General features: G+C 53.0%; 9 protein-coding genes across 9 annotated transcripts; 4 read left to right on the top strand and 5 right to left on the bottom strand.

Annotated features, from left to right (window-relative positions):
- Positions 1-159: 159 nt before the first annotated feature.
- On the bottom strand, positions 160-765 carry PG985_004074 (uncharacterized protein; the record flags this gene model as incomplete). Its single annotated transcript, XM_066823843.1, has 1 exon — positions 160-765. The coding sequence occupies one exon, from the start codon at positions 763-765 to the stop codon at positions 160-162; it is 606 nt and encodes a 201-aa protein (XP_066687003.1).
- Positions 766-1141: 376 nt separating this feature from the next.
- Positions 1142-1605, top strand: PG985_004073 (DASH complex subunit Dad4; the record flags this gene model as incomplete). Its single annotated transcript, XM_066823842.1, has 4 exons — positions 1142-1264; positions 1329-1373; positions 1427-1511; positions 1577-1605. The coding sequence occupies 4 exons, from the start codon at positions 1142-1144 to the stop codon at positions 1603-1605; spliced, it is 282 nt and encodes a 93-aa protein (XP_066687002.1).
- A 902-nt stretch (positions 1606-2507) lies between these two features.
- On the top strand, positions 2508-5963 carry PG985_004072 (chromatin remodeling complex subunit (actin); the record flags this gene model as incomplete). The annotated part of the gene is made up of 4 exons (XM_066823841.1): positions 2508-2703; positions 2774-3094; positions 3156-4885; positions 5934-5963. 4 exons carry the CDS (start codon positions 2508-2510, stop codon positions 5961-5963), a joined length of 2277 nt encoding a protein of 758 aa, XP_066687001.1.
- Positions 5964-6637: 674 nt separating this feature from the next.
- On the bottom strand, positions 6638-7374 carry PG985_004071 (uncharacterized protein; the record flags this gene model as incomplete). The annotated part of the gene is made up of 2 exons (XM_066823840.1): positions 6638-7114; positions 7174-7374. 2 exons carry the CDS (start codon positions 7372-7374, stop codon positions 6638-6640), a joined length of 678 nt encoding a protein of 225 aa, XP_066687000.1.
- A 6554-nt stretch (positions 7375-13928) lies between these two features.
- On the bottom strand, positions 13929-15618 carry PG985_004070 (uncharacterized protein; the record flags this gene model as incomplete). The annotated part of the gene is made up of 3 exons (XM_066823839.1): positions 13929-14395; positions 14639-15089; positions 15193-15618. 3 exons carry the CDS (start codon positions 15616-15618, stop codon positions 13929-13931), a joined length of 1344 nt encoding a protein of 447 aa, XP_066686999.1.
- A 791-nt stretch (positions 15619-16409) lies between these two features.
- PG985_004069 (pterin 4 alpha carbinolamine dehydratase) lies at positions 16410-18132 on the top strand (the record flags this gene model as incomplete). The annotated part of the gene is made up of 3 exons (XM_066823838.1): positions 16410-16757; positions 17338-17400; positions 17893-18132. 3 exons carry the CDS (start codon positions 16410-16412, stop codon positions 18130-18132), a joined length of 651 nt encoding a protein of 216 aa, XP_066686998.1.
- Positions 18133-18829: 697 nt separating this feature from the next.
- PG985_004068 (nuclear control of ATPase protein) lies at positions 18830-20812 on the bottom strand (the record flags this gene model as incomplete). The annotated part of the gene is made up of 1 exon (XM_066823837.1): positions 18830-20812. One exon carries the CDS (start codon positions 20810-20812, stop codon positions 18830-18832), a length of 1983 nt encoding a protein of 660 aa, XP_066686997.1.
- A 1510-nt stretch (positions 20813-22322) lies between these two features.
- Positions 22323-23451, top strand: PG985_004067 (C-4 methylsterol oxidase; the record flags this gene model as incomplete). Its single annotated transcript, XM_066823836.1, has 4 exons — positions 22323-22333; positions 22408-22525; positions 22586-22729; positions 22798-23451. 4 exons carry the CDS (start codon positions 22323-22325, stop codon positions 23449-23451), a joined length of 927 nt encoding a protein of 308 aa, XP_066686996.1.
- Positions 23452-24427: 976 nt separating this feature from the next.
- PG985_004066 (uncharacterized protein) lies at positions 24428-25803 on the bottom strand (the record flags this gene model as incomplete). The annotated part of the gene is made up of 5 exons (XM_066823835.1): positions 24428-24549; positions 24623-24711; positions 24763-25460; positions 25520-25638; positions 25692-25803. The coding sequence occupies 5 exons, from the start codon at positions 25801-25803 to the stop codon at positions 24428-24430; spliced, it is 1140 nt and encodes a 379-aa protein (XP_066686995.1).
- Positions 25804-26450: the final 647 nt, after the last annotated feature.

Genomic DNA, 26450 nt, shown 5'->3' with positions numbered 1-26450 from the left:
CTTGGCAAAGGACATCCTCAAACGCCTCCCATAAATACTTTTGCCTACTGGTCTTCCTATATCATACATGCTGGCCAACACCAGCTCGTCGAAATCATGAGTACTGTGACGGGCGCGTGCATATTTGGTAAAGTAGCACCGCGCCCAATGCTGCTGTTTTTACTTGAGTACTGTATGCGCACCCCTGGCTTCTAGGTACTGCTCCGGCACACCCTGGGGCAGAGATCGAATAAAGCCAAACACCTCCTTATTGTGGTACCTCAATCTGCTCTTGGGGTCCAGGTATGGCGCCGGTAAGCCGGTGATATCGCAGTAGCGCTTGGTGTGGGCCAGTGAAGGTGCGCTCTCGATGTTTGTGTAAGTCGCGCTGGGAGCATTTGCAGCGGTGCCGCCCGAGGCACCCCCGTTGGGCCGTAGGGTCTTCTCTAGTACCAGCTTCGATAGACTCCGTGACGCTTGCGCTAGGTTTGGCTGTTGCAGGTTCCCGCCGTCGGCGGATGGCGCGGGCGTCGTCGTGCCGGATGTAGAGAGGCCGTCGTTGTCGGCGTTGGCGCCCGGCGTCGTGGGACCGCTGTCGTCTTGGGGCGTCGCGAGGATGGATGATGTCTCTTTTCGCGAGGCGTCGCCCAGAATCGTCTTTACGTTCTTGTTGCGGCGCGAGTTCGGCTTCCAGCTCGGGTTGCGGAAGGTCCTGTGGACGGAGTGAATGTCGAGCTTGTCGATCAGCTCCTGATGTGCAATCTGCGCTTCGGTAGGCGCAGCCATGGCTTTGGTAACGGCAGACGACGAAGGGAATTGAGTAATGGCAATTGCGGTTGAGGGTTTCCGAGATGATTATTTCTGAGATTGATGCTGGGTCCTCCTCAGTTACGAGGGAGTGAATGAAATTGAGTAGAGTTAGAAGTTACGATTTGCCGTGTCGCCGGAAAGAGAAATGCTTGGTTCAGAATGTAGTCTCAACCTCATCCAGCCTTGTCCAAGCTCGAGCAACAGCACCCATAGCTTACACACTGCTTTCATCCCTGTACTGCCAGCCTCCACCGCCCGACCTTGTTAATGCGACTCATCGGCAATCAACAAAGCAATATACACGAACCAAAGCAGCTTCCCAGCAATCGTAGGATTGTTTTATTTCTGAAAGATGGTAATATGCCTTATATATGTCCTGTCGCAAGACCCGGGCGCTGACCAGACTGTTTTGTTGCAGGAGAGCCCCCACGAGCACCAGCAGAACTTACTGCTATCGCGTGTCATCACCAATGTTGTAAGTGTCAGCTGTCGGACCCATGGAGCACAGCAACAAGCTAATTGTCGGCTTGCTATTACAGGAGAAGCTCAACGAGGCCGTAATGGTTATGAACAAGAGCCTACAAGTTAGCCAGCCCGTGACCAAATATTCGGCCCCGGAATTGACATAACTTTGCAGGATATCAACGTCCAAAACATGAACATCGAGCTGGTGGCTCAGATGTTCAAGAACTACCAATCCAATGTTTTGTTCCACCTAGAAGGTAGTTACAGGCCTACCACGGAGAAACTACATATTAATGCAGAAACTGACTAACACCTGTAATAGCCACGGACAACCTGAAGCCCCCCTCATAAAGGAAGGATGTGGAAGAACGTGTAACAATGTCAAGCTCTAAGTATGCCCATGCTCCGCATAAGGAGTCTTGGTAGCATTGGACACTGTTGGACTCACTGGAACAGAGCAAGACGCGTTGGCTTATGACAGAGCGTGACGATCGAGTACGCTAACGACGAATGGCGCCGACCTTCTCACGAGTCTGTATAGAGCAGTCTAGCCAATGCACAAGCTCTTATTCTGCCAATGGCAAGTCTTGATGTTTATAATCGAAGGTATGGGGCGACTTGTATCGGACTTAGTTTATCATATGTTTTGATACCTGTAATTCTTACAGACAATCTGATTTGGTTGTATGTCTCTTGTTCCATGAGACGGAGAGTAGACTGTGCTGTTGTACGAAGGTATAGGAAGGAAAGTCGCTATCTTGCAACTCCCCGATGAAGCTCAAGTCCGGGAGGTACATGTAGATATGGATGGATGGCCTTAGCTTCGAGGATGTGCATGAGCGCTAAGGTGAATTAAGTTTGGCGCAGCTGCCCATGCTTTCTGGAGCTTGAAGATCCCTGTTCAATACTGTCTGAACCGTCAGCCTTGCATTCTTCCAGTCGCGAGCGACGGCGAAAGTGAACAGACTTGGGGAACAAAGTTCTGTCCATTCAGGTTTCTTTTTTCCCACATCCATCTGGCGCCTCTGTGGACGCTGCGCGGAACTGAGTCACGAAATATTAATTATGCGCTGAATCGTACACCACAACTGCTGCTCTTTTTCATTGAAGCAGATCCTCAATCGCGGCTGTCATTTGGTGGGACTCTTCGATGCGACATGTGCAACAACACAACTTCATCAACCCGCGATTAAGTCTCCAACCCTCGATTACGATAAACGATTTGACGCCCAAACAACTTTGCGACCGCAGACATGGCGCCCTCCGCTGTCGACCCAACGGTGCCGGCCCTCGCGGCACTCCCTGTGCGTGAGGCGAAGACGTACCCTCCCGCCCGGATATTCCCTATGAAAGAGAACCGGTTCGAGAAGCCCACGCCCGAGCAGCCCGATGGACGGGAGAAAGCCTTGTCTCAGCCGGCAGGACGCGCCGCTATTGTCATTGACAACGGTAAGCATACCTAAGGTTGGACGGTGCCTCCCGCAGAGCATTGGACACTAATATCGGAGTGACTTTACAGGTTCCTCGGCCGTAAGAGCAGGATGGTCTTTCGAGGACCAGCCCAGGTTCAACATTCCGCCGATCATGGCCAAGTATAGGGACAGAAAGCTCGGGAAGACATATTCGTTCGCGGGCAACGACTGCTACGCCGACACGACCGCCCGAGGCCACATCAGGAACGCATTTGAACCCGGAACCGGTGTCGTCACCAATTGGGATGTGATGGAACACGTTTTGGATTGGACATTCCTCAAGCTCGGCATGAACAATGCGGAGAGTTCCATAGACATGCCCATCGTCATGACGGAGACTGTCGCCAACCTGCCATATGCGAGAAAATGTAAGCGAAAAATCCCTACAACGTTGAGATCTGCCGGCAGTACTAACGCGCGCATGCGTAGCCATGAACGAAATCATCTTCGAGGCATATGGCGCACCTTCCCTGGCCACGGGCGTCGACTCATTGTTCTCGTACCGGCATAACAAGGGCCGCACAGGTCTGGTCGTATCATCCTCATACAGCGCTACCCACGTAATTCCAGTCTACGACTCCAAGGCGATATTGAACCAGGCAATTCGCTTGAACTGGGGTGGGTGGCATTCTGCTGAATACCTTTTGAAACTTATTCGCCTCAAATACCCGTCATTCCCCGGGAAGCTCAATGTCTCCCAGGCCGAAAACATGCTGCGGGACCATGCTTACGTCTCGAAGGCGTTCGATGACGAGATTCGCTCCTATCTGGATTGGACAGGTCTAGAGGATCGGGACATGGTCGTCCAATACCCGTTTACGGAAGAAGTCATTATTCAGAAGAGCGAGGAAGAGCTGGCTCGTATCGCAGAACGCAAGAAAGAAAGTGGCAGGCGACTACAGGAGCAGGCTGCCAAGATGCGCCTGGAGAAACTGATGCGAAAGGAGCAGGAGCTCGAATACTACAAGAAACTACAGGAGAAGATTGCGGATGCCAACAAAAAGGACACCAAGCGGCTGCTCGATGCTGAGGACATGAAGGATGAGAATGCGCTGGAGCGGGCCATCAAGGAACTGGAGAAGTCTGTCAAAAAGGCCCGTACAAAGGATGTGGGAGGGGACCCTGAAGAGGAACAAGAGGCACCCAACTTCGATTTACTGGAAGTGCCAGATGAGGAACTGGATGAAGCCGCTCTCAAGCAGAAGCGACACCAGCGCCTTCTCAAGTCAAATCACGAGGCACGAGCAAGGGCTAAGGCAGAGAAAGAGGCGGAGAAGGCGCGCATTGCCGAGGATGAGCGTCTCGATAGGGAGCGTCGTGAGAACGACCTCGAGGGTTGGCTTGAGGAGAAACGTACCATACGCAACGAGACGTTGTCGCGTATGAAGGAGCTCGACCGCCTCAAGGCGGACCAGGGCAACCGAAAGTCGCTGGCCTCGCAGATTCGCATGAAATCTATCGCCAACCTGGCATCAGATGGTCCACGAACCAAACGGCGTCGTGGTGGGGACGACGACAACTTTGGCGCCAATGATGACGACTGGGGCGTGTACAGGCAGATCGCTGTCGGGGAGAACGCCAGCGACGACGAAGAAGGCGAGGAGGATCTCCTTGGAAACCTCAAGACCATTGAAGAGGACCTTCTGCGCTACGATGCAGGCTTCACGCACGAAGATACATACGAGGCCCAATCCGACTGGAGCCGATCCCTTCTGCACGCCTTCTTGCGAGGCCCACGACCCTTTGATGCGGGCGCTCAATCGGAAATCAACCAGCTCCATCTCAATGTGGAGCGCATCCGTGTTCCCGAAGTGGTATTCCAGCCGTCCATCGCCGGAGTGGACCAGGCCGGCCTGGTCGAGATGTGCGGCGATATCCTTACCCAGCGACTGGTGGGCATCCCCACAATCAACCGAGACGACTTCCTCCGTGACGTGTTCTTGACTGGTGGCAATACTCTGTTTGACAATTTCGACGACCGCCTGCGCCAAGGCCTCACAGCTCTGCTGCCTGTCGACAGTCCTCTCAAGTTGCGCCGAGCAGACAATGCCATTCTGGATGCCTGGAAAGGTGCCGCAGGCTGGGTAGGATCCTCCGGATACAAAGCCGCCGCGGTGACCAGGGCAGAGTGGCTCGAGAAGGGAGGCGATTACATAAAGGTATGTCAGCAAATTTTCTCCAGCCTCTTCCCGTCCCCCTCACTATCTTGACTTGGCAAACCAGCCACATCCCTCCTGCTTCTCCCAAGTCCTGTCTGACCAACAAAATCCTCCCTTCCTACCCCGAAACCTTCCCCATACCCCGTCTTTCCTCTTTCAGTAATTGTGCACTTTCTGGCCAATGCGCGAGCCTTGTCAGCCAAAGGAATCTTGCCTCGTTCGGGACCGGCACCCATCCCCTCTCAAGTCAGGCGTTGGGGGAGGACAGGGGACGACTTCAGAAATGGAGTATTGTTCGCTGAGTTTACGGCGATTTACGCCGTACACCGAGGCGGCACAGCGCCAAGGATGGGACTCTTGAGCCACTGTCTGCGGTGCTTCATCCGTTTGGTCGTGTCGTCGTGCCTCTGCCTCTCTCTCTCTGACTTACTACATACATACCCTACTCTCAAGCGAGGACGAGGGCAGAATGATATGCAAAGATTGTTCCTCGCGGAATTACCCTTGCGTTATTGCTTCCACACCACACACACACAGCTTTTACCACCCCCCTCCCCCCCTTCTGCCAAGCCCGCCCGCCCGCATCAATTGATGGGTCGCTACCCCATCTCGAGATATTTCAGCGTGGCCTCTCACTCTCTCTTGGTGCTGACATAAGCCCGAGAGATTTGGAGAGAGAGCGCCCGCGATCTTGCGGTTGGGGCTTGGCAGAACTTTCCTAACAACGCTACTTCTCGTTCCTTCACATGCCATTGGCCCATCTCCATTTCGTTCTGATGAGTCAGTCATGTGGCTGGTCTCTTCATCGCAGCAACAACCATTGCCTGCCTATTGTGGTTATTCTTGCTTCTGGGGCCTTTCATCGCACCCCATTCTCTTTCCTTTTCTGGCTGCTTTTCCTTTCCCCTTCCCCTTCCACCTTGCCTGCCTTGCCAGATCACTCCGCACCCACCCACACACACCATTTACTTACTCCCTGAATGACTTGACACGACACACCCGTGCCGCACTCGCCAAACAAAACCGAGCTAACCTTTCCATCGCACAGGAGCACGAACTGGGTAACTCATATCCTTGAGCTTGACGGCGGGAGACAGAACGCGGCGCAAAGCAGCAGTGCCGCAGAATAGATACAGGAACGGGGCACAAATTGCGACTGATGCTCTTGTTCGCTTAATTCATATGGATGGCACGGAGATAGGGCGCAATATTTGCGCGCCGACGAATGAATGGATGAAGTCAAGGCCCCGGCTTGAGAGTGATGCCGGCTTTTCATTATCGCTTGTAGAATATACCAAAATATGACAATCAACTTCTTTCTTATTCGCAATGTCGCCAAGTTTTAGGATTGGCTGCTTTGACGTCATCGCGGTTTTGCCATCGAAAACCGGATCTGCTGACCAAATGATACATCTCTTTGCTATCAATATCTTACTTTCTTTTCTTTGACCAGAAGTCTATTCAGTTGGCGAAAACTCAAGTGCATTGACTAATACACCAGCGAACATGGCCACTGAGTAAGAGTGCAACACTACAATGCTACTCGGGTTGCTTTCCCCTACCAAATGCCAGTAACACCCATTTCTTGGACCGAACCCGATTAAGCCTGAACGCCACAAGTGTAAAATCAACATCCCACGATGCTGCCTTTGAACGCCCCTTGTGAAAATGAACGCAGAATTAGACACACATCCTTAAATCTTCGCCCACAGCTTCTTCTTTCCACCATCTTCGGCATCACCAAAAGGTATCCTATGCTCTCAAGGATGACGGAGGGGGCAAGGTGTCGCGTTGCAGCTGCCGCCGAATCTCATCGTCACTTCGCTCCTCGCTGGTCTCTGGCTTCACTCGGTTATTGTAAATACCGTCAACGGGCATTTCCCTTGGCGGTTCTCTGGCACTAATGCCAGCGTGTACCGCAGCAGCAACATCGGCAAGAGAGCCCGCGGAGCTGGTGGCTTGCGCAGGTTCTAGCACGTTGGCAGGAGGGTGAGGATGGGCAACGGCTCGTGGAGCATTGGGCCTGGGAGGGTGCAAGGCCACGCCAGGAGGGGGTTGCGGGAGTTCGATCTGGCTGTCCATCAATCGGGACTGTAGTTGTATAACGTATTCGCGCAGCGCGTAGTTCTCATTTTGGACCGCCTTATACGTTTCTTCCATTGTACGGAAGTCTCGTACTTCCTGCTCCAGCTTTTTTATGTGATGCTCCTTCCTTTGTCTGAAAGCTCTCTGTTGACTGGATCAGCGTTGATCATGTTTAAGCCAATGTTGCGTCGAAAAGCACTTACCTGGGCGGCCCTATTCTGTGCAGCACGCTTCGACTGACTGAGCTCCCTCTTGGCCTTCCTCCCATCCGTGATAGAATCATCCCCGTCGTGGTCGTGGTCATGATCGGGGTCATGGTCCAGAAGCCCATGCACTGCCATGGCAGATGAGGCAGAAGGAATGGCGCCGGGATGGGTGGACGCTGCGGCAAGGCCAGAAGGCATTATCTCCGTGGAGTTCGCAGCACCACCAGCTGCTCTCAACTGTGGATGTATCTGTGGTTGCGGCGGTACACAAGGCTGAGGGATCCTAGTCTCCTTAGGGCCAGAATCGGTCTGGTTGAGAAGACTTGTTGCTTGGTGTGCGAGTTTAGCTCGCAAGTCCGGATCTTCTGTAAGGCGAGTCAGTGACACACAGCCCAGGTAATACTGCCGGGATCGCGAAAGAGGATATGCAATGAGAAATGCGAAGTTGACACAGGTAGCGACAGGACCAAGAAAACGAGCTAGTAATAGAACTGGAGGAAGCTATGGATTGGGCCGAGGCGAAATATGTATGACTTGAGAGACCGGTAAGGTAGGCAAGGGTAGCAGGGGCGGGTATTTGGTAATAAGAGACGGGCACGCAAGACGACGCGGGAGGGGGGTGTACATGTACATAGGGTGATACAGGGCCGGAGCCGTCGAAAAGGCTGAGGTTGTCCGTATGTATGCATGTATATGTGTGATTACATATTCATGTGGAGGGAAGATGGGTAGTGACAGGGAGGGGGGTGGATGGAAGGTCAGCAAACGATAGGGGAGGGGGCCGGCATAGAGAGGATCGCGAGGACCCATGCAGCAAGAGTAATCCGGATCGCGGTAGGCTTCGCGAAATCCGGGACATTGCCATGATGTATAATCGGCAACAGATGCATTCCCCATCAGATCTGGGGAGGAGATAAGAGCATGGTAGTCAGAAAAAAAGAAGAAAATCATGTTCGTACTCACCAGTAAAGCTTGTACTGTCCTATTGTCCGATTCTGAGTCAGCATCAAGTTGCTACAGTTCCATGGTGAGGATAATGGCCACGACGGATAGACACTAGATCTACCGTTTGTTTGAAATGGATATTGAGTAGACTCGAGAGTCGTGGGAATAGATGCACTCATGACAAACGACCAAGGTGTTGATTTGCTGGACAGCTCGGGAAAGGGGACGGCAACCAAAAAAGACAGCCAGAAGACAATGATGCACCTTTCGTGTATTCGTATGCTGCTATGCACAGTCAAACACGGCGGGGTTTCAGTAGAGCTCGATGGCTGACCACCGGAGAGCAATGGGAAGAGGGAGATCGGTGGTAGGGTATGGCATGTTATGAGATTGGTCTGGGCCAGGGCGGATGATTACGAGATGACGATTTGCTCCAAACTTACCTTTGAGGCGCCTGTAGGAGGAGTAGGAGCAGCGGCGGCAGCGGGAGCCGCAGTAGCTGTGTACTCCATCATGCGAAGGACGAGCCCAACAAAGAACACGGGTGGGAGCAGAGGATAAACCGGATGCGACTATGGCGAGACGGGGTGAAGCTCGACAGCAGGAGAAAAAAAAGGAAGATCTGGTGAAGGACGCTGCAGCAGCTTGTAATAGCTCGGAGGATCGACAAGACCAGATCTGGATGGTTCTGCTCTGTTGTTGTTCCTGGAAATGCCGCCGCCAGTCCGTCGCAGACACGCAAGTACCGGGGTGTACTTTGGATTTGTCTTTACGAGCCAAGCATATACTTGGATGACATAAGTGAGTATCAGGGAACCGATTGGGCTGCCAGTCCGGAGTCTGGGTCCTTGGCTGGGGCCGATTGGAATTGCGGAAAGGCGACCTGTACTTGTTGCTGACTGTATGGTAGATAGCAGTGGTAGTTTAGAAGTACAGGACGGCGATGGTCGGGCAGAGTGGAAAAGAGATCAATAATCCCTGGGGGGTCCTTCTCAGAGTTGGTTCGGATTGGACATGCAGGTATTAAGGAAGATTTGATGGGGCTTGCTTGGATGGACTTGCTGGCTGAACAAGTAGTAGGTTGGCTGGGCTGGGGGGATTTTGATAGGTGGTGGCCCTTAGATAATAAACTTTCAATGGTAGGTTGAAGGGTGGTAAAAGAAAGAGCCGGGTTTTGGGTGCTGACAAAGTAAGTTACCAACGCCAGAACCAATGACAGGTGTCGAAGTGTCCGAGGGTCGCGAGAGACAGCTGGAGAATGGGACTGTGAGCAAATGCCTGGTACTGCTCGCTACTTGCAATGTACATACATACACATACAGAGAATTAAAAAAAAAAAAATTAAGACACAGGGCCGCGCGAGTGGGTGAGCGAGCGAGCAATGGAAGGGAAACGAAAGCGCGACGGCGGAGCGAGGGAGTAAGTAGTGCCAATTGAGGGTGATCGGGAGACAGTCGTCTTGTGCCCCACGAGCCCCAGAGTCAAACCAAGCGCCGGACTTTTTTACTGTTGGTTTCGTAATCCAGACCAAGTGACGAATTATTCAGCCAGCCAGCTCCGCCGTAACGAAGGAGACGAAAAGAAAAGCAACAGAAGAAGAAAACCCCAACCAGGAAAACAAATAATGCCGGCCTGCAGTGCAGAACAGTATCTGCTTATCTATTATGCAAATGCATACTACACTGAGTTTTCACAACTGGTCTTCCTTTTTTTTTCTCGAGCCCCCTAGGTAGGCAGGTACATGTAGGTAGCATGTCGGACTTGTCAGTCATGTCACGGCGCTGGCTACTGCTCAGCATCTGCTGCGAGAAATGGAGCAATTGACAACAGACCGGCTACTTGGTACATGCGCTACGCCCAGGAGGGTAAACACAGGGAGCGTGAGGCTGGGTTGCAACAGGGAGCCTTTCTAGAAGGAGGAACAAGATTTGCCGCGGGTAACGGGCCGGTTTGCTGACCATGGTCGCTGGGTGCTTTTTTGTGCACACTCGTTCGCCCCGAGCATGGGTCTTCTAGAAGATGGGACCGAAACCCTCAGGGCTCTCTCTTCGTTCGCCATTTCCCACTCTCCAGCAACCTGCTTGCTGGGTTTGACTCATGACAACGGAGCATGCCTTCTACGCCCTGCCTGTGCACGAACACCAAGAGTGTGCACACTGTTCACTAAGTATTGTTATATCCAGCCCCGTAGCCTCCGCCTTCTACCGCTAGTACTTAACTCCGCAGGCTCAGCTCGAGCGTGCCTGGTTACGTATGTGGGAGAGCTAAACTACATGCATACATACAGGCATCGATCAATGTACGGACAGCTCATAAGTGCACGAGTGTGTACAACTTGAGCCGTCCGTCAGCAGCGAAGCGGAAGGTGAAGAAGAAGGAATGGGAAATATATGGGGTGATCACGTAATTCGCGCTCCCTGACGAGCTAAATGAGTAGTTGACGACGCGCTCGGCTGTGTAGGTCAACTTGAGACTTGGATAGTGGGTTTGTCAGCAATTTCTTTACTTGGTGTTACTGTACTTTAAATCCGGACCGAGAGGTTGTTGGTTCGTTCTGATGTTTGCGCAGATGGAGAAAAGTACCTACCCAACGGGTACTTTCAACTTCCCGAAACTCAGCTTTAGCTGCAATTGGCTGATGGTGGTGGCATGGGTAATAGGCTATTGCGATTCCCTCCACCCGAGTTCGGATCGCATGGGCTTCGCAGAGATGTAGGCAGATAGAGTGCAGGGCAAAACCGTATACTCAGACATTTCGACTTGGCGGAACGCGAACATCGGTGTATTGGTATGTAAGGCTATGGCTTCACCTCCCAGGGGCCCTGGTCTTCAAGTTTGTTGGGTTGAGATCACTGGTCTTATCTCCTGCTTGCTATATATATATATGATTTCGGGTGTTTTGCCTCCCCACAGTATGAATGAGTAGTAGTACCTCCAAGTGTGCAAGCGTCGAACGTTCATCTACAGATATACCGAGGTACGGAGTACCCTCCAGAACCACCTTCCCAGGATGGTACGATAGGGATACCTATCCAGAGCCGATGAGGTGTTATGAGGTAAGCTCACCAGAGCCGCCTCATTCCATCGTCGGTGCTTCTTCTGAAACTTGTTCCCAATTTATGGTCCCCACGGGTTACATAAGAAAACTCTAAACCCTTGATTCGACAGCACCGGAGAGATGGAGGGGAGAGGGGCTTGGGGGGGCTCTTTCTTTGTCTGATCTATTCCAGCGAAGACGAAGTTCGCGAGAAGATTATGCAACAATGACTTTTCTTTTTGTTTTTTCAACGGCAGGAGGAGTACATACATAACCCCCGATTCCTCTGCCCGCCCTCCTCGCATCCATCTTGCAGGTCTCGCAGGTGGTTGATTTCGGAATTGTTTCCTTAATCGTAGGTATTACTAATTGCCTAGCTTCTCGTCTAGCTTGCGCGGGCCAATGGGACAAAATCGCACACATCCCACACCATCCCTTTGCATTGTCAGCCCGATGCGCTAGACACCCACCTGCCTACATACACCTACATACTGTACATGTATAAAGACCAACGCACATAGCGCGCCGTGCTGTAAACAGTTGCCGGGCACGTAAACGCCGTATTCGCTCTGCCTTTTAGTCAGCGCATTATGGACCGGTCCTCAGCTGTTGTCACTCCGCGAGATAGCAGCTGATACAAGATCGGGAGCTTCCTGCTTGGAGTCATCCGGCAAGAAAGCAGAACCAAGTCCCCCATGCGCCACCCAGGTGCATGTTGGTGACTGCTGGCGGCTCCGAAGGGTACAGCAGATACCGCTGCTACGATGCAGCAGCAGGCAGCAGGGGCGGCCCAACTCCGAATTCACGTTGAAATTGCACGAGACATTCCCGAGCTGTGGGTGTGTGTGGATGTATCTCGGGACCGTGTGCCTATTAGCTCAGTTGCCAGTCGCAAAGAGAGAAAGAGAGAGCAAGAGTGACGTCGGGACCGCTGACAATGTAAAGGTACCCTTGGGCCCAGTCTCCAGTTCCCACCCACACTTCTTCCAATTGATCTCTTGTGCGACCTCACCAACCTCGAAGTACATATCGGCATGGCTTGCATACGAATGTGGCAGCTTCCTACGGGAGAGCGGATTGGCTGCATCGCACGATGAACCAATCAACGATTCCGCCGTCTGGACCCCGGCTGCTTTGGTCATCAATCACACCACACGTGATTCGAGAGATAGAGATATGAACCCAGTCTCTTGGCACGCGATGCCGCGCCGGACTTTCCAACTGCAGGAGGAGTCCGGACCCCTCGGGATTTGGATAGCGCTACTCGATAAAGCACCCGAATCCCACTTACCTTGTCCCGTTGGCTCTCTCGTTGGACGACTTGGGTATACAGGCCGACAGGTTTGAGAGTCCTTCTCCCCCAGATGATGAGGCTGTTCGATGCTTCCCATGCATCTGTAGCGTTTCAGTCTGGTACGCCTGTGGTTATGCTGATTAGTCGTAAAGAAGGGACTTACATAATCCTCGTCCCCACCTGAGTGTTTACAGGAACCCCGTTGACTGGTCGAGGCATCAAGGCATCCTCAAGCAGCAACCACCGGGAGGCGTGATCAGGTCATCCGTGCCTCGACTCTTTCTATTACTAATCTTGCTCTCCCGAAACCCACCCTCCATCCTGCCGAACCAGCGAGTCACAAGAAAGAACGAGGCAAGCAGAATACTACTTGTGAGACCGTAAAAAGCCTGTTGCAGGACATGCAATAATACTTACATAGAGGAGCCTAGCACAGCAATATCGGCCGAGAGATTGCCCCCCTCCCCTGACTGGAGGAGAAAATATCCCATCTCTCTGAGTTTTTCCCAGGGCGAACAAATCCACAGCAGCCAACAGCAACTTGGAACAGCAAGCAGCACGCACGATACATCAGATATCCACAATCCACACATGCGGCACAAGTCCTGCGTGCAACGGGGTCCCAGCCCAGTTGTCAGACGAGAGGGGCGCACAGTACGGCTTTGCTTTGTTTTTGTTTTGCTTCGCTTTGCAGATCAACCGGAAGAATCACGTGTGCCCAATGCGAGGGCAATATGCCGGAGAAAACCTCGGTTTCGTGCTCGCCGCCGGAAAGTACCTGCAGTTTTGTTGCTGCTTTGGGGGGGGGACAGTCGTGTTTTGGATGGCGAGGCGCTGCTGATGCAACGTCTGAACGCCCATACGACGATGAAGTCAAGGGGGCGGCGCTTCCCATCATTCATCAGGACTTTTCCCCCCGTCACCGATGATGCCCAAGGTAACCAATGAATAATAGATGAGAAAGCACACCTAATCTATACAGGACTGCGTAACAGCCACCAGAAAAGCTCTCGGAGCTCAGTGGCTTCCAGATAGTGGTACAAGTAGATGATCAAGACACGCTTCCGCCGATAAGAGAAACATTACTGTTTGGAGAAGGGATCCGCACTGGCCGTCGCTCTCGCTTGCGTATGGACAATTAGGTTGCACCGTCCCGTCTCGGCCATAAGACGCAGCAGAACGCGAGTCCGGAGGAAAGATGGGACCATCTGGCTTATGTAACCACACGGTAGGTAGGTACATTGCAGCATTGCAGGCTGGAAGCAGAAGCTGGGCAAGGAGTTGGCAATGCCGACGTGGTAGTTTATATTGTAGCACATCTCGAACGTGCATTACTGCTTACTATGCATGGGTAGGACAAGGGTGATTAAACGGAGGACGGTTGAGAGACTTGTGGAACCCCCTACCCAACCCCCCTTCCCCTCTGCTCTCCTCTCTTGTTCGCAGTGAGTGTTATTGCATACCTACATGCAATATTTACGCTGGCGACTTATACGATTTCCCACCCTTCCAGACGTGCGTGACATTGGTAGGGTCTGTGAGGAACGCAAGGTCATCCAGTGGATTCCCTGCCAAGCCTATCAGATCTGCATCATACCCAACTTTCAATTGACCGCTCTTGGGCGCCTGCTTGCCCAGAACCTCCGGCGCCGTGGCAGTCATCGCCTCGATGGCCTGCAGAGGGGTCAATCCTGCCTGGACTGCATATGTAAGCTCCGTGGCGTTCTTGCCATGGGCGACACGGTGCTGTGGGTTGCTGTTCCAGGTATCGGTACCGAGAGCTATCTTAACGCCCTGCTGGATGGCCAGATCGTAGTTCTTCCGCGTCAACGGGACGATCTTCTGGATTTTCTTGACAACGGGCTCGGGGAAACCGCTGGGGTCAAGCAGCAGGCTCTCCTGGATGTGGCGGGTTGCAACGAGGATTGCCCCCTTCTCCTTCACTGCACAGCCGAAAGGTCAGCATTAGTTCAGAACGTGAATAGCCTATCCACAAAGGCAGGTAAGGCGAGATGACATTAGCACAGAAAAGCACGAGGTGTTTCCAGTACGTAGGAAACAACCTGTTACATGCAATAGATGCCAGATGCAACCTTGGTCGGTACTCCCTCGGCGGACAAGGGAGGTGGCCATGCCGGCCCTGCTTCCGGGGACAGGGGAACAGAAACGTAAACGCCACCACGTACTAAGTGCCGCGACCTCCTCGTCCAAATAACACCCATGCTCGATGCTCTTGATGCCGGCTCTGAGTGCCGCCATGATCCCGGCTTTCCCGATGGCATGGGCAGCGACAGCACGGCCTGAGCGCTCCGTCTCGTCTACGATGGCCTTGAGCTCGTTATCTGAGAACTGGCGGTCCTCGGGGTCGTCGTTGAGACTAAGAACGCCGCCCGAGGAGCAAACCTTGATACATCGCGCCCCTCTGCGCACCATGGTGCGTACGGCCTTGATGCATTCATCTACGCCATCACACAGGTAGGAGGCGCCTCCTGCCTCCCCGAACTGCTTGACCGCGCAGAGCGGCAGTTCGTGGGCGTCGCCGTGGCCGCCTGTGATCGACAGGGCTGCCAATGACGAGTACACATTGGGGCCGACCAGATATCCGTCTCGGATGCCCGGCCACAGGTATCCTGCATACTTTGTTTTGGTATCTAGTGTCAGTCTTCTCCACGCGCTTGTACCAAATTGTAGATAGATGGGATTGAGGAAAGAGGGAAACTAGAGAGAAAGTCCCACGCACCCCCATCAACTCCCGGACAGAAGTGAATCCTGCCTCGAGGGTACGACGTAGATCGGCCACCGTGACAGCGCCGGCCAGAGCTGGGGCGCCTGGCAGGTACGAGCTGCTGTCATTCAAGATACTGAAGGCAAGACCGTGACCCCCAAAGTGGACGTGGCAATCCCATAGCCCTGGCATGAGTACTTTGACGTGGTGGAACTTGACGGCATCATACTTGGCCGGGCGGTTGGAGAAATCTCCCACCCACTCGATCGTGGCGTCCTCGACTACGACAGCGCCATTCTTGATAGGCTGGCCGCGACCTGGGATCAATAGGTCGCCCCTGATGCCGTAGCAAGTGGTGGTGGTGGTTGGAGTCGTCATCATGGAACGCTCCTCCTCGCCATGGCGGGACTCTGCCGGTACCGTGTTGTGAGGCACGCGCATGCTGAATGAAGTGATTCTCCGCGACTTCCAATAACATGTAGTGCACCAGAGGTTAAAGTTTGCGAGTCGATATCAAGATCAGTTATGCAGCGAGACTACCTGGTGACTCCCTTATTAAGCAAGTAGCTATTATTATCACTAGATGAGGGGTTTCAGATGTGCTGAAGAATATGCAGCCTTCCAAAATACCCCTCTGCAGGCTGCTGAGGGGATAGGTAACCCTGCGCATATACTTGCAAGACGATATGGTCGGTGGTTGGCTCACCTTCCTGTTTGCCACCTAGGCTTGCATCGGCATATGCATGGCGACATACATAGCTTGTACGTACATCTTGAAATTACTTGAACCCCCCACATTCCATTCAACCTACCCTGTATTGATGTATCGTACGCCGTACAGTAGCAAACTGTATGTTGCTGCTTCAGAGGAAAGCCTCTCTGGTTGTCAGCAGATCAGAAGAAGAAGCATGGCTGACCACACATGTTGCCAGGAAGATTGTAGATTGCGCAAGCTGCAGGTGAGGCCAAGTTAATTGTAGACGGACGGAGCCGCTAATTCTGCAGCCACGCCCCCTGCCTGGGTTAGGTTATTTTGCACTGGTCCTGCCTGGCCCTAGCGCCCAGCTTCGACATCGACATCGAGGTTCTTTGGTGCATGATATCGCGATTCAAGCTGCACGCGTCGTCAATACATTGCCCCCCTCCCGCTTGATCTTGCCTACCTACCTACCTAACAGCCAGAGTTAGTTGCCATCGTAACCGTTTGATCAGTTCTCATTTCCGGTTGCCCAATGCACAGCTCGTCAGCGTGGCCCCGCTACGCCCACTCCCTTGCGAGAACAAGCGCACGATCGATATCGTCTTCAGTCTACCGGCCCTACTCGGTACCCCGAGTGACATTCTCGGGAAACCACATCCAGCACTCGGTGCCCCGGGCATTGCAGTTCTGCCAGGTACCGCGTATGACCATGTCTACGACCACCCAGGCCAAGTTTGCTACAGGCTCAGATGAGGCAGCTCTGAAGTCTAAGCTCCAGTCGCTGCTGGTAACGGCGGCGACCGGAGGCCGGTGGAATTTAATCGGTTCTGGAGAAGGGCTCGAACGTAGTTTCAAGTTCAAGACGTTTGCGAAGACCTGGGTGAGTTCTCGTCCACCCCCACGCCCATCCGGCAGACAAGAAAGAGGTGGTTCTGGACTTCCACTTGCCCGAGGAGAAGATGAAAAAGGGGCAACCCGTGGCTTCCCTTCTGGGAAGGCATATATCCCGAAATCCAAAATCCTCATGGAACTCACGAGACCCATGAGACCCATGGACTACAAGACCTAGGGTCCATCTGTCATTTTTGCGTTTGCCGTTTCTGCGGCTCAAGCGAGCTGCGGATCACCCTCCTATTGGATGGCCTGGGACATACCACGGCCAGTGCACCGTGTCCCTTACTGAGCCCAATAGCCTATCTCCCCCGTTCGATGGCATGGAGACCGCAACGCGGCTATCTGATCAATGCACTTTGCCGGACGTCAATACTCGGCGATGCACGTGGGTTAAGCCCGTCAAGGGGGTCATGGATCAAGCGGGCTTACCGAGCAAAGAGTCCGCTGGCTCGTACCAGATACCGGCCGCATCACTGCACGGCGGGCACATGCGTTGATCACCAAGCTGCTATTTCAAGACTCGATGACAAACTGTGACAGATCCTGACTAACCGTACCCATGGCAGGATTTCATGACCGCCGTATCATTGCAATGCAAATTGAAGAACCACCACCCGGAATGGTCGAATGTAAGTCTCGACTCTGTCGCACCGAATTTCCTGCACTTCATCTCTCCACCAAACATAATCCTGGCGACTTGGATACTACTACCCTGGCGAATGCGAGGAAGTCCAGGGGAGTTGGGCATCTCCACTGCGGTTGCTTACTCACCGCGGGTACCATGACCGGTTGAGTTTCTTGGTTCACTTCATCTTGCATATGTCCCAATATGGCGGCCAGGTTTACACCACGGCAAGGAAGTTGCTCTCTTAGCAGTTATATGTCCGTGGTGTTGCCACTCGGGCCCCTTGTCGCGAGGAGTCGAATGATTCGAGGCATCGTACTTCATCACGTCCAACATCAAAAAGCCCCCCTGCCCCCCTCCCGTCCGAACCAGCATCTCCTATAGTTGCCCCCCTTCACCCCCTTTATACCCACCCAAGACGTCGATGCAACCTCAATATGTATATGCACAAAGCAAGCAAGTAGCTGACATACTGCACAACGCGGATGCACAACAGGTATACAACGTGACCTTTATTCGCTGGACCACCCACAGCCCCAAGGGCCTTTCGACAAAGGACGTCGAGCTCGCCGCTATCTGCGACGGCCTGGCCCGGGACTTCGGGGAGGTAGTCGAAGAGCAGCAACAAGAGGACGGCAGCAGTGACCAGAGCTGCGCCATGCGAAACCTGGCGGATACTGTTGCCTCTGGGGCCGGCGCCGAATGCTGCACGCCCAAACCCAAGGCCTCGTCCTAGATGACCAGCGCCAATGAAAGATGCGGCGGACGATGTGCAGTATCATGTATAGCTAGATAGGTATATAAATAAAGCTTTCGCATTATTGCACGCTGCTTGCCGTCAAGTAAGACCTATGAATGGTCGAGAAACGCTCGGGTTCATGTCTGTATGAAAATAGAAATACATTTGGAAGCTTGGCATGCGTCTGTCTTGCCTGAATACCTAGCTACCCGCGCAACGCAAGATTTTGTATTTTCATCAAATAGTATAGTGGACTTGTTTTGTTGCTCGTTGTTCCGCGTTTCGACATGGAAGTGATGGAACGAGCCGCCTGTACTTTGCATATGGAGGGTGTAATGGTGACCACGACCGGGTGTAGATGTCGGCAAATGATTGCAATTGAGTGGTACATAATTGCCATAATATATACTGTGACTCAGTTGGGTAGACTTCATTATGCAGAAGTGGCGGGCAACATATACTACGAAAACCAGCGAGGTCAATGGCACACACTAGTAACAGCCAGAACCAGTTTGGAAGAATTCGATGAGAAGTAACTCTGATTGTCATTGCTATAACCGGATACCTTCACATAGTCCGTAGTGTACTGAACGGCCAAAAACTCTTGAACATCATCTCGACCGTCAAAGGCGTAAATAATCATGGCTCGTCCTATCTTGACAGCATTGCTGCAGCTATGCTACGACATCTATTGTTACAAGAGCCATTTGGAGTACACCCAGCGGACACGGTCTAGCGCACGCAGCTGCGAGCGAATTCCCTTGAGGTTGTTGCCCAGCTCCTCCAGATCTTCCAAAAACCTCTGCTTGTACGCATCGGTGGGGAGGAGGTCAAAGGCCAATCGCCGCAGAACGTGAAGCTCACAGACCAGCAAGCCGTGGTCTTTGTAGGACAGAAGGTTGTTGGGCGAAGGGGTGGCTTCGGTAAGGATTCTGTCGATGTCGCGTAATACCCACAGGCATCTGTCGGTATGTCTGTCTCTGCGGAAGCCTCCTGAGAACACATTGTGCATGTATTGGAACACAGCAATGGAAACGAGGATGCCAGGGGTCAAACCGACAAACCCAAAGACCAGTTCTTGGCTTCGCAGCAGAGTGTCGATACCCGTCATCGCGACCTCGACATCAACCTTGGTCTTTTGGACCTGGATCAGCAGGGTCCGTACCAGATCTCCGCGCACTGCACCCATAAACGGCGTGCGTAAGTCCTTCTCGTATGCACGAAGTACCGGCGTCAGGTCTCCTTGCTGAACTTTGGCCCTGATGTCTGCCACCTGAGAATCGGAGAGGGATGATGCGCCTGTTGCCGAGATTGGCCTGTCCATGGCGAACTCAACAACCATGCGTTCCAGGCTATCTCTATCTGACTTGAGACTATCACGGCTCATGATGGCGATGTCACTGTTGGAATCGTGGCGTATAGTACCAATCACCTTTCGTGTCGGTTCAACAATCCAGTTAAACCAGAAGTCTCTGACAGTCGCCCCGAGATCCGCCACCCAGTCCAGGATTTCCTTTTTACGGTTGAACAGAAGGCGGAGGACCGTGCTCGATGAAAAGATCAGAGCGGTAGCAGGGAGCCAATATCTTACCCATCGAGACGGCCGACCGTGTAGACCAACCAAGACCTCGGATGATTCAAGGTGAAGTGGGAGTTGCTCTTCCAACAGGTAGTGGAGCCGTTTTGCAACCACAGAGGGTCTGTTGCTGTCATCGTCTTCCACCTGTATGGAGAGCTCAGGGTCTTCGTCGACGCCGGCAAAGACCCTATCTTCAAAGTCGGCAACACCCGTGTCAAGTTTAAGAACATCCTTAAGTACCATATCCATCAAAGCCACGCTGCGCTCGACGACACCTTTCCATTCCTGGCTGTTTGACATGATGATGTCGCTCTTGCCATCATCACTACCATTGCCTCCGAAAGCAAGACCTTCATCAATGAGAACACCGAGGCCACTTGCAGTCATCTCGCGAAGCTTCTTCAGCCTAGACTGTTTCAGCCGTGCCTCTTCCTGGGAGAGAGTAAAGGGAGATTTGGCTCGACGCTGGATATTCGCAAACGACCTTTCCCGGATGCTTTCTTGAACGATGCCATAAAACCGTTGCCAGTTCCTCGACATAGAGCTGCCCCAAGTACTTTCACGCTCTTCGGAGAACAGCCCCGTTGCTTGACCCGAATTGCGACGCAAACGAGCCTTGCTGTCTTGGTATATCTCCTGGGACCAACCCCACAGCCGCATGGGAGAGGTTTGGACCATGTAAAGACTACTGTTTGCGGGGGAAGAAAGAACCGTGTCCCAATACCAGATGTGGTCGCTAAGCGGTACAATCTGATCGAGCAGGGTCCTCATAATGATGCCATACGTCTGTACGGTAGCTTTGCTGACGAGAAGCCATTCCAGATCAGTCTCATACTGGGTCAACTCCTCGCCAGGCTCCGACAGGAGTTGCGACTGGGTTAGCAGAGACTTGACCTGCCATGTTGGCAAGATTGGCTGCTTAGCCGTGGAGGCGTTGGCGGACGTTGAAAGAAACTTGATAATGCGGACGAGGTCTTTGACACGGGAAGGCTCGGCGGAAGTGTGATGATGCGATGCAGTGAACTCGGCGGCACCGGAGAAGGGGATACGGTCCAGTTGTGCATCCAGCCGTCGGACCTGATCGGATACCACCGTCATGGTTCCTACCCCTGCCTGGCAGCCCAAACAAATCCCGAGGTTGTGGGCAGCCCAATCGATAAAATGGTCCGGGGTCGGGGTCTGGGTTGCGTAAGAGACCAAAGCTCGTGCATACGCACGCACGTATGTAGTACGCAGTAAGCCCAGAGGTACTGTATATACTGGATCACAAGGTTAAGGCGACTTGGCTCCTGGCTGCCAGGTTGTGATGTCCTGAGTAGCGGTAAAGCTGAACGGAGCAGGTGCTTATTCTGATCATGGACTGATGGTGGCCTGAAGGTTTAAGTGGGCCAGTACGAATTGGAGCCGGTTGACGACGGCATGCATCGCCGCAAACGGGCGATGTCGAATGTTTGGCTAATGAGCACGACGAAGAAAAATTGAAATTGGAGAAGCATGCGAATTCAGTAAGTATCTTCGTGGGCCGTGGAAGCTTCCAAAATCGAAGGCCGCATGCACCCTACACAAGAATGGGAGCTTGGGGCATCGATTTACATGAGGTCGTCCAAGCTTCGGTCTGCTGGTAGGAGGGGGACAGCACCCAGAAGATAATGTACCTAGGTAAATTGCGTAGAGAGAGCGAAGAAAAAAAAAATTGTTGACGTGCTGTGCCGAGCTAAGCTGCACGTCGCCCAAAAATGCCTTGCTGTTGCCGCCGCCCCTGCTGCTCTGCCGCCCCTGCTTGCTTGAGCCTCTGGGTGCTGGGTGCTGTACGTGCAGGGAGGGAACAACATACTGGGCGCGGGGGGCCGCCGGGTTGTCGGGGAGTGACGGGGAGTGACAGCTTTCAGAACCCAATTGTTCGGCAGGTGCAGGTCGGTCAGAGTCTATCTAATGCGCTAGTGGGCCGCCTAAGTCGGCTAGTGGGTGCTGCTTGTTGGCCGATGGCCCCCATCACCCATCCAAAATCCCATCAACAGAGCACGGGGCAGTCGAGTAATAAGCATCTAATCAGTAGATCGCCTGATCTTTGTTCCTGGACACCCGCACTAGCCACAGCTCGGATCGAGACGCTAGCACGCCTTGGGGCCTCGCGAACGCCCTCCAAGACACTGCGCAGCTGCGAAACAGGCTAGTCGTATCCCAACCCGAATACGAGAGCTCCGCATTTGCGCCGCAAGTGGCTCAAATTGCTGCCAATTGTTGGTGGATCGAGCCCAGGGAAACAGTGAGCTTTCGTTAACGGTTTGCAGATTGCCAATGGCCTGCAGGGGCCTCTGATAGGCCGCGTCCCTGGAAATTGACCCTTTTTCATGTGGGAAATCTCCAGTTTCTGTTGTCGCCTCTCCCGGGATCCCTTTAAAGCATCATTCGAGACGGGATCTTCACTATCCGTTCCTGATCCCTTTTTTTCCCTTCTCTATCCCATCCTTTGGTTCATATAAGGCTGTTGCGTCTGCAGCCCTCCCCTTCCCCTTCCACAGACACGCAACTACACAGCTGGCACGGCAGCACATTCATTCTCTCTTGGACCACACGCCACACTGTAGTGCCCGTTCCTCCACGCGCCATGGCAACTATGTATGTTCCTACGAAGCCCCCATTGCCTCCTCCCGAGCGCCAACTTTAGCATGCTAACCAGTAACAATGAACAGTAACGCCACCCTCACGGGTCTCGCGGGGGCTTTCAGCCAGCCCGATACCTATCTTGGAGTCTTCGAGGAAGTCACCAAGCAGAACATTCAGCTCAATGTTGTCGAGCGCGCCTGGGCGGTAAGTTTTCTGTCAATGGCTTCCCAGCTTTAACCTACGCAAGTACTGATCAAAATTCAGGCCTGGTATCTGTGGATGCAGAACGACATCTTGGCCACCGGTATTATGAGCTTCGTCATGCACGAGGTCTTCTACTTCGGCCGCTGCATTCCGTGGATGATCATCGACAGAACGCCCTTCTTCAACAGATACAAGATCCAGAACGTACGCCCGACCGAACCCACACCCCAACATGATATACTACGAAATCGAGACTGACAAGAAATCTACAGCAAAAAATCCCTACCATGAAGGAACAGTGGGAGTGCGCCAGCTTGGTCCTCCTGAGCCACTTCACCGTCGAGCTGCCCCAGATCTGGCTTTTCCACCCCATTGCGACTTACTTCGGCATGGACTACGGCGTGCCCTTCCCCCCTCTCTGGAAGATGGCCATGCACATCGCCATCTTCTTCGTTATGGAGGACACCTGGCACTATTGGCTCCACCGCGCTTTGCACTACGGCCCGCTGTACAAGAACATCCACAAGCTGCACCACACATACTCTGCACCGTTCGGTCTGGCTGCTGAGTACGCCTCGCCCCTCGAAGTCATGCTCCTCGCTCTCGGCACTGTCGGCTCTCCCATTCTCTGGGTCTCTTTGACTGGAGATCTGCACCTCTTCACCATGTACATGTGGATTGTTGGCCGTCTCTTCCAGGCTATCGACTCCCACAGTGGCTACGATTTCCCCTGGAGCCTGCGACACGTCCTGCCTTTCTGGGCCGGTGCCGAGCACCACGATATCCACCACGAGCGCTTCATCGGCAACTACGCCTCCAGCTTCCGCTGGTGGGATTACATGCTCGACACCGAGTCTGGCCCCGAGGCTGCCAAGCGCCGCCGCGAGAGGAAGATGGCGGCCCTGAAGGCGAAGAAGGCCCAGTAGATCACGGGCTTCTGCTTCAATTCAACAGCGTCTGGCTGGGTATACCGCCAGATGCAAAAACCCCCGCTCACGACTTACGGAAAAGATAACCCATCGCCACGGTCGTTTTTTTTTCTTCGTGGCTGGGAAATTATTGCATTAGAATGGTCCTAGAATCGCGTCGTCATCGCAGGCGTTCGTATTGCACCAATGAGCATTACTGCCATCAGGGAGGGCGTACTGGAGGGCCCCCCTGCCGTTCGTTTTGGAAACTGTACATAATTCTGAGAATGGGGGCCCGGTCCAGGGTGTATACACTTTTAATCACGGGCATGAACGTATGCCTTACAATACAAATAATGAGTTAATAATGATTAAAACTAAGCCACCGGTAAAATGTGATGGGTGAAGTGTTTGTGTTACATCATTTGACTTTGCATGCATGCTTATATTGTGTATTAGTTGCCATTGGTTTTCCAGATGGTTGGGTCGGTATGTGTAACGAGAAGGATTCGGCCCGCGCCGTACGCAGGCTCTCCCATCCGCGCCTCATTGGCCGGCATCAAGATCCTTGCGTTTTTATGGTAATGGGTTCATACTGATGATGCGAGATGTGTGTAACACACCTCCAATATTGACGGTGTAGCATATTCAGATCCGTAGTTCGCAACGACCGCGGACAGTTTTCGATGTATGCAACAGAGTATAGGGACCTGGGAATGCCATATCCGAATCACTGAAATTATTCGTGGACATCCATACGTACCTCCCCAGATACGGAGACCGCCATATTGCACAAGCAGAAGGGGCTCGGCCTAACACATATTCGAGCAGTAAGACGAAAAGTGAGGGCTCACGATAACTTGATATCCCCAAGACTCAAGGAACATGATCAAACCGACTACCTAGCAAGGTCGCATGGCATACTGAGCCTAGGATTTCAATCCCAGGCAAAGATGGAGTTGAGATAGGCTTAATAGGGATACTGGCACATCCGTCACAGGCGTAGCAATCCCTTGCCGTTCGATGGGCCAGTGCCAGCATCCTCAGGGTGCTCTTTCAGCCACCCTTCGTAGCCTTCTGGGTATTTGTTGACCAGCTCGCGCATTTCCTCGCGAACTCTGCATATTTGCAAATAATTTTGTTAGTCATGGTGGTAGACGAGTGGCTACATCTAGGTTGAGCAACTTACATATTGCGAAATCGTAGGTTCCCGGGATAATGGGCTGAGCTGTTGAGATTGAATTTGCTGCGGGCAAGGGTTCAGCTGGTGGGTTTCTGCTACACACTCGGAGAGAAAGGTCTATTTCCAAAACAAAGTTTACTACTCACATGCAATACAACAGGTTTCTGTCCTCAAAATCTTCAGCGGGGTCTGTCACAGCTGCATGCTTGAGGTATTCGTTGATGTACGGTCTTCCAATGTTATGGCGGATGGGCCGCCACGGGGCCAGTTCATACTCGTTGTGGGCGTAGAGGGCTATGCCGTCGAATATGACGGGCAAACCCGTGTTGACGTCGACGGCGACGTTGCCGTGCCATAGATCCGAGTGCACGAGTCGCGGAATGAGTCTCCGGCCGCAGGTCTCCATAGGCCGCAGCAGTCTAGGGATGACCTTGGTCATGATGGCTTCTCTCAAGGCCTGCATATCTTCGTCGACGCCCTGTGACTCCTCTTCGACGGTGAAGGTTGTGTCCATGACCTGGGTGAAGAGCTCTTCCCACGTATCGGACGGTGGGTAGAGCATCGGCAGACGTCCTCCGTAGGTTGGGACCGGGAAGCCGAACTTGCCGTCAGGGGAGACGCCGCGCTTGTGCATCTCGGCAATCATGGAGGAGAAGTCTTCTACGTCGGGGACATCTTCTACGAGCTCGCGGAACTCGCACAAGTAGAAGAACTTGTCGGGGTCACTGGCGTATTGACCGGTGCCAACGGGCAGCGGCGTGAGATCCGGCATCGCCTCACGAAGGGCACGCATCGAGGCATATTCCCCAGTGAACAGTTTCTGGGCATAGTCACCGCATTGGACCTGATATCGATGTCAAAAGGATCTTTTCGGACTGACGTACGGAGGGTTGGGGATTATACCTTAATAAAGAATGACTGTTCTTCCCCCTCAGGGGTTTCAGTCTCAATCTTCGCGGTCCGGGCCCAGTAGGAAGAGCCGGATGGTGTGATACTGACGACCGTGTTGTCAGGGGGAAGCACTGGGTATAAGTTAGTGGTCTTACTAGGAACGTGAGCCAGGTGGGCTCCTAACTTGACTTCACAGCATCATCGACGTATTGGATGACTTCGACTGGAACTGGATTTGGTTTGTTCCAAACGGTCGGGTCTAGTGTCGCATACTTGTACGTGGTGCTAGAAGACATGATGTTCCCAGAACACTGTTTCTCCGAACAATCAGCACTCAAATCATTTCGAGAAGTATTCCAAGTTCGACAGCATCGCTTTTAAATACTCTTCGTGTGTTTCCAGCTTTCTCATGCCAAGACGGCGACTGCGACAGTTACTGTGATGTGACCATGGGCACTTGCATGCGCTTACATCTTCATCCTTGCTTTTTGATACTCAAAGGCGCACCTTCGGGTTACTCACCCCCTCATTATGTCGTCCTAAATCCAATCAAATCTACGAGGCAACCACCCCCTCATTTTGGATCGACAATCAATCCAATCGAACGCTCGCTACTTTGAGAGAGCATTCAGTTCCCCGCGTGAGCAACGATCTCATCCGACAACGACCGCCCCCAGCCTTGGCTGTTTTCCGAGGTGTCATGACAGGTGATTAGTGACAAAGGTATTTATGTAATGCGATACGACAGACAGCCTGATCTGACGGCGCCACCCATGCCCGGCCAGGTGGGTGCAATACGCCTCTGCCAAGGCTAGCAGGATCGAAATGCAACCATGTGTATATACTTGAACCCCCCATTCTCCTACGCCGTGCCTTGCCAACTGCAGCCTGGCATGTTACTTTCAGCCGCACTCGTCCCGTGTCTTCTTTACGAAACAGCCCT

This window comes from Apiospora marii (assembly GCF_038362585.1).
Source record: "Apiospora marii strain CBS 49790 chromosome Unknown utg000003l_segment0_segment0, whole genome shotgun sequence".
Taxonomy (NCBI): domain Eukaryota; kingdom Fungi; phylum Ascomycota; class Sordariomycetes; order Amphisphaeriales; family Apiosporaceae; genus Apiospora; species Apiospora marii.
This window is presented reverse-complemented; position numbering and strand designations above follow the sequence as displayed.